This window comes from Clinocottus analis, unplaced genomic scaffold (genome assembly GCF_023055335.1).
Source record: "Clinocottus analis isolate CAN_PGR_092001 unplaced genomic scaffold, fCliAna1.0.p SCAF_19, whole genome shotgun sequence".
Lineage (NCBI taxonomy): Eukaryota > Metazoa > Chordata > Actinopteri > Perciformes > Cottidae > Clinocottus > Clinocottus analis.
In genome coordinates, this window is record NW_027175920.1 from 5555001 (window position 1) to 5562240 (window position 7240).

Sequence of the window (7240 nt, forward strand, 5' to 3'; positions counted from 1 at the left end):
GACTGTCGGATGTGGGCAAAACCCAACTGCCAATTTGCAGAGGATGTGCCGTGTTTGCTAATGCGAAGCAGAGGCAAAAAATGAGACCACACAAACTCTGGAGGATGGACTGACTGATCTGCTTTCTGGCACAAACACTGAAGTATTTTTTTTAGAGGGTGGGGGTGGTTGTTTCTGCGACTGGGCAGCTAATTATGAAACCTCCATCATTATTGGACTCCAGTACACTCATGTTTGGAGGGCTTGTGGGCAACAGGGGGACCATTGTGAATTTCACTTGGGACATTATGACAACGGGTATGTTGATGGCTGTAATGCTGATTTATGCCGATAATGAACTGCTTAAAGACGTGGAATGCGGCGCAATTTCAGGGCTATCATCTTGACTGGAGATCAGAGAAAATGTTGATCTGCCAGAATTAAATGTAATCCCAAACAGTGAAACGTGAGCATGGGAGGCCATCCTACCCCAGTAGCTGTAAGTGAAGACATTACCTCAGTGGTGCAGCTTGAGTGTGTGTGAATGTCTAAGGGCACATCTGTCCCCCTCAATCTGTGTGTGTGTGTGTGTGTGTGTGTGTGTGTGTTTTGTCTGTAGGGGGAAGATTGTGTAGGGGGGCGTAAAGCCGAATGAACTTGAATAATCAATTTTCACACTTTCACAGCACCTGTTGGCTTGTCTTCACGTGAAAAAGAAATGAATGAATGCATTACATGTAGAACAATTTCACAGTGTGCTGCAGCTTGGTGCACAAAGAGGAGGGGAAAATGGGGAGAATGAGCTGTATTGTCTCAATAGGTAACATAGCTCATTTCACTCAACAAAGGATGAATGGATATACTGACAATGCAGAAGGCGCGCTGAGGCATTTCCTGAATAAAGCCTCTTAACATTTTGTCCTCCTCTGGCAATAGAGTTGAGGAACAGTTATTTTGAATGTAGAGGGTCTCACTTACCGCAATATAATAAACCTTGGCTTTCTTCACCAGCTCCCAGTTGCTGTCCAAGTCCAGGTGTTTTTCCTTTTTGTAGCAGTTTGCCGCTGCCAGGTTAGCAACAAGGGACCTGCCGAGACAGACCCCATAAATCTTCCACCTCGCTTATCATCCATCTTAATTTTCTCTCAAAAACATCCCTAAAAACAGTCTGGCCCCGGACCTTCCTTTGTTCTTTCACAATATAAAAGGAGGATAATGGTTTCTTAGTATGTCTGAACCAAGTTGAAATAAAGGCATTTAGATCTATTTGCTCCATTTTACAGATTAAAATAAAAAGAGGGATTTTTAAGTCAAACAATGAACCACAAATTATTCATATTATCAAATCACAGAGAAAAGTGGTTCTTTGTTAGCAAAGGTGAGAAACAACAGAATGCATTACTAAATGAACACTTGAGTCGAGTAGTAAGTGGTGGGAGTTGGAAGTGAGGCAGGTGGCATTATCTTAACATAGCTCATTAGTCAGTCCTCGTGTGCACTCGCTTTATGAGCGGCCATCAAAATGAGTGCAACCATCATCGCTACTTAGTGGGAAACTGTTAGCTGGTCACATGACAGGTGGTGGCTGCTGCTGCTGCAGGACGAGGTGCGTTCTCACGCGGCGAGAAAAAGCTGCTCGCGGTGGGTAGCATCAAAGAAAAGAGAAACGGTGTGTTGAGTTGACCAGAGCGCGATGAAGACGTTGACTATATGACAGCAGGATTAAGACTGCACTTGACCCGGGCTGCAGTAATGGACCCAAAGGTTAGCACAAGCATGACAGATGAAATAGGTGTCATTACGAAGGAAGTCCGACAGACATGAGCAGAGCACAGCACTGTCAAAGAACTAGCTAGAGCTAATGATTTTCAAAATGTAAAACTGAAACACTAAACTCAAATACAATGATACAAAACACATGATCAGTCCCTCTAGGAATTTGCAATTTTGCCAATTCTGCGAGATCTTTCATTCCAGAGATTGATGCTGATTCCAAGCATCAATCTCTATATTGACACATACCACTAACTTAATTTGATATTGTAGGAAGCTCTAAGGTCACCTTACAGACTCAAGAGAGGGTAAAACAAGTTACAGAAGAATATGTATACATCTTGCATAACAAAATGCACGGGTTAGCGACAACTTCCACTCTAACAGGAATTTATAACGCATTGAGAATATCTGCAAATTGTAAGAGAAATCTAAAAGTAACGCAAAATAAACATAAAATTGGTCACAAATTACAAATTCATGAGATAAGTCATTTTGCGCAGCACAAAAAACTCAGAGATCCTGGAGGGACTGACTCATTGAACCTTTGATTAGAAATGTAAGAACTGAATAAATCAAAGCCTTAAGTGTAATTAATCATAGATAAATGGACCACTTCCCCAGATCTAAGCTCATATTGTCAGACTGAGCAAGGGAGGTAGATTTCTTTTCTTTGAAGACTTGCACTAATCAAAGCCTGGGGGCTGTGACATACTGGGTCCCAATCCTTCAAAGCCATCAACCTTCCAATCTGGCCCTGCCGGAGACCTTTCCTCTGGCCTCTTGAGCTGTCTGTTAAACACCTGTAAGAAATATTACAGAGCCCGTCTCCCTGAGCACGGCACCTGACCTTTTCAGGTGTCAGAGCCACATCAAACAAGCCCACTAAGACCGTTCAGAAGGGCCGGCTCCCGGGGCGGTCGAGGTCCAGCCGCTGACTGATTGACAACTCCAGTAGCAGCGGATGAAAGGCTGCAGAGGAGGGGAGTGTTTGGAGAAGTAGATTATTGATCCACACCTGGTCTATCATGAACTGCAGACCTTACTGTTAGTGATATTTGTGTGCGTGTGTGCGCAGGGTTTGACCTCTGCTGTCTCAGACGTGCCGATGATGATACTAGCGCGAGAATCGCCAGAGATGCTAATGCCCCTTTTACAGCCGAGAAGGCTGACAGGTGAGAGCGGGGATAGCCCAGCCATCTCTAACACATTGCTACTGTCAGCCTATAGATGGATGACAACCCACTGGGGCGGCAGAGACTGAGTGGGGGCCTGGAAAAACACACTCAAGCTGTTCTTTTCCCCCTTTTGATGCGAGGACCTAAGCACTGATTCTCTGTTATGACTTCCAGCCCCGAGGAGTGAACTGCCTGCCTGAGGATGTAAAAATGAAGCAGAATGGCTATTTCAAATCTGGGCTAGAGGACCATTTCTTGGTCAGGGGTGACTGAAAGGTGGCTAACCTATTGTCCCCGGTGATACAGGCTGCACAGGTACCGGTCGGCTCCTCGTTTTGTTCATAGTAATGTGCGTCCACGTGGGCTTCCGCAGCTTTCTTCTTCAGTATCTCCCCGAACTGGTCGGAACCGATGCACCCGAAGAAAGTAGCCACCTTTTGGGGCTTCTGGATCATCCACTAGGGAAAGAGAAAATATAAACAGCAGTTACAGTGAGCTCAGTTTACAAAATATAAGTCTGTTTGAAGGGTCAAGTTCAGCTAAGGCAGATGGCATACAAACTGTAGTTTCACAGCAAACATACTGCTTGTGATATATGAGGGCTGCGAGCTGTCGTAAACAACCCGAGACCAATTTCACTCCACATAGAAGCACTATTCTCATCCAAGCACTCCCTCTTCCATGTGTGCTAAAAACAGTCTCATCTCCGTATTTACACAAACCCCATAATTCAAGACTCCATCCTACTTATGCAAACACAGACTGTGTGTGTGTGTGTGTGTGTGTGTGTGTGTATGAGAGAGAGTGTGTGTACCTGCTACCACAGGACACTTCCTGAACTCGTCTGCCATTTTTTGGTCTCGACAGTCCTGATGTACTCAGTGACATTTACCTGATGAGAGGAGGGAGGGAGGGGTGATGCTGCTCAAATTCTACAGCGCTCAGGTTTAACCTCCAAAGATTTATTGACGTACAGTACGTGCTGCTGTTTGCTCATTTTATTGCAGCCTCCTGTTTTGTTGCTGACGGGGGCCCCTTGTGAATGAGATGTTGCTGCTTTTGGGGATGACCTGTATATGTGTGAAATTAATCATTTCACACGACCAAATAGCATCTCGGTGGGGGAAGAGAAATGCATTTTCATCACCCATCCAGAGATGCACTCCCCTGTTATTTTGCGCTTCCTCCCCCTGGTCTCTAACTAATTCGGATGGGGAAAAAAATAATCATGAAATAGAGAAGAAGAAAAAATTACAGAGAAAAAAAAGTAATTACTTTCAGCAAGGTTCAGGTATATTTTCAAACATAGCTGACCTTGTGGCTTTTGCCTGGGAACTAAATCACGCTGCACTGTCCATTAACCCCTTTGAATTTCGATGGGTAAAAAAATCCCCCATCATAATTTCCAAGGGCCGAATATGATATCTTCAAATTGCTTGTTTCGCAAAAGTATTCAATTTGAGTTATGTCAAAGACATAAGACCAGTATTTAGTTTTGCAGGAGCTGCAATCTTTCCCAGATACATAGCAAACTATTAAGTGACATAGACTGAATAGAAGAAGTGGACGTAGTCATTGTTACGTCACCCATTGGTTCGTAAACTGCCTTGAGTTTGTTGATTTTGACATCGCCATCTTGGATTATCTTAACTTTTTGCAACCAGTTACGGAAGTCACCTTTTGGAAAAGCTGATGATTGACGTAGAGACGGCCTACATTGTTTTAGTAGCATACTCTGCTTTATGGTTTAACGACTCTAAATGGGACCATAATTTACTAAATGAACATCATGCTGCATTGAAGAAGACTTGGAAAGATTATGAGACCATAAACGCCTGTTTACAATGTTTACTGAGGTAATAAATCAAGTCGTAGTAGGGTCATTTTCTCATAGACTTCCAGACAATCTGACAGGAGTCGCCCCCTGGTGGCCAGTAGAGAGAATACAAGTTACCGCATTAGCTTCACTTGGAGTTTGCCGCTTCCAGTGAGAATCCAAATAATAGTCGATTGATTTTCTGTGTACTTATCTTATCAGCACTAGTGTCAACAAAATGAAAAGTAATAATGCCACGTATGAATGCTGAATTTTGGCCTGTGAGTTGATGCTCAGTCATTCAGCCCCACCACCTCCTTCCTCCCCACCTGGCTGAAATACACAAACAAGCAAACGTGCACACACAAATCCACAGCAAAAGCCCACAGAAGCAAGCTCTTCTTCCCTAACCTCTTGCTGCAGGCACCTCACACTTATCAAGGTCACTGGCTCGGGTACACGTCAAGTCCTATCTGATTTTCTCTTCGCAGTGATGAGCTCCGAATCCAAGGTTAGGAGCTGCGGGCTGTAAATAATGACAGCGCGGCCCCTCCATTTGCAAGCCTCTCAGGTGGGAACAGAGAGGGCCACTCAGGGGCCCCCGTCCCTCTGATGACAGCATGGTGAATCACAGTGGAACGATCGACCTCGCCACCATACCCCCCTCCTCCTCCCTCCTCTTCCTCCACCTCCATCTGAACTCTCCTTTCTCTCTCTCTCTCTCTCTCTCTCTCTCTCTCTCTCTCTCTCTCTCTCTCTCTCTCTCTCTCTCTCTCTCTCTCTCTCTCTCTCTCTCTCTCTCTCTCTCTCTCTCTCTCTCTCTCTCTCTCTCTCTCTCTCTCTCTCTCTCTCTCTCTCTCTCTCTCTGACCGTCGGCTGTACTCTCACTGCCAGCTCAGCTTGTCATTTTACAGGGTCATTAACAGACACACATACACACTAACATGTGCATGAGTACACAGTGCACCCACGCAGGGAAAAGGCTGACATACACATTCATATACACACACACACACACACACACACACACACAACACACACACACACACACACACAGAGAAATCCTCTTTGGTGCCACAGCATCTAAACTCCCTCCCTTCCTTAAAAAACACCCCTGCTTTTGCCAGAAGCTGCTCTCCTACTCCAATAAACACAAAGCAGCAATAGATAAGAAGAAAATGTCTTCATTATGAGCACGTAAAAAATGTATCTCGCAGGGTTATTTTTTTTCTCTCTTCTGCGGTGCACAGAAGCGGGGAGTTATATCAATTCATTTCCATCCCTGGAACCCTGCAGACAATCCCTCTCCATTCCCAGATTACGTGAGATAATACCTCCATTATGACAAAAGCGCTATTCGCGGGGTCGCCGAGAGGTCAACCAACCCTGCGCTGGGTATTCATGCTTAGTCACATCCCAATTATACCGCAGTGGCAGAGGCAGAAATTGGCAAATGTACATCAAGGCGCTTCATTACTGAGGGCCGCTCCAGTGAAATTAAGCAGCAGATGAGACAGAGTGAGATTTGCCCCCAGGCGGCATGTGTGTGTGAGAAAAGAGAGAGAGAGAGAGGATGGGAAGTGAAAGGGAAGCTGAAGTAACAGATTTTTTTTCTGAAGGTGCTGGGAGCTTGTATCTTCCACAGCAGCTCATGTATATTTACTTAACTAGGGAGAACGGTGGTCCCCAAAGATTAATAAGTTCCCATGATACACCACAGCGACATATCTCTAAGTGCGTTTAGATACGAAAGAGAAACCTAATACAAACAAGCGGGAAAAATATCCCTGAAAAGCAGGGGGTAAGACGCTGCAAAGGCGTACCCGCTACAGGCAAAGTGATAAGTATACATTATGTTAAGTGGAGAATAAGTCTGGTGTCTCTTTCGGTTTGGCTTCCATTTAGCCAAATAATCTCACCCTCCCACCCATGCAACCACCCGCCCGCCCAACACTCACCCTGGGGCCTCCAGATAGCTATTAATTATGACATCTCATGGTTGCAAGGAGCCCCACTTGGGGAGTTGACCTAGGCCTGCTCCTCAACATCCAGCAGCTGCCACTCTTCACTACGGAGGCAGACGCTTCGCGTGGCAGCTTCCAGGAGGGCAATTACACAGCCCAGATGAGATGAGGCTGCTGAATGTTTGGGACTTGAGCGCTCAGACCGCCATTAGCACTATAAGCTATTACATTCCCTCCTCTTCTTTTTTTTTTTTTTTTTTTTTGCTCCCCTGCCTTCTTCCGTCTCCCCGCTCACTTGCTGCTGTATATTGATGAAGTGGTAATGGGACCTCTAGTTAGATATTCCTCCTGTAAAAACATTGTCTTGTTTCTAGTCTCCCCCAGGGGTCAATGTATTCTCTCGGAGTTGCTGGGAATCATTTCTGCTCTATTAATGATGCAATTCCAATGCAATTCAGATCTACTGAAGGCGCTTGCACAGTGGGCTTTTTTTGCGGATGACACTGTGTGTTATCCTGCAGTTCCACAAC

General features: G+C 45.2%; 1 protein-coding gene across 3 annotated transcripts in view; it reads right to left on the bottom strand.

Moving 5' to 3' along the window:
* Positions 1-7240, bottom strand: part of LOC137789468 (adenosine kinase-like) — a 97786-nt gene that overhangs the window by 51688 nt on the left and 38858 nt on the right. For all 3 annotated transcript variants that reach the window (XM_068583094.1, XM_068583093.1, XM_068583095.1), the window contains 2 exons: positions 3216-3388; positions 958-1066 (listed from right to left, as the gene is read on the bottom strand). In XM_068583094.1, the coding sequence (XP_068439195.1) occupies positions 958-1066; positions 3216-3388 (282 nt within the window). The remainder of the gene's footprint in view (positions 1-957; positions 1067-3215; positions 3389-7240) is intronic.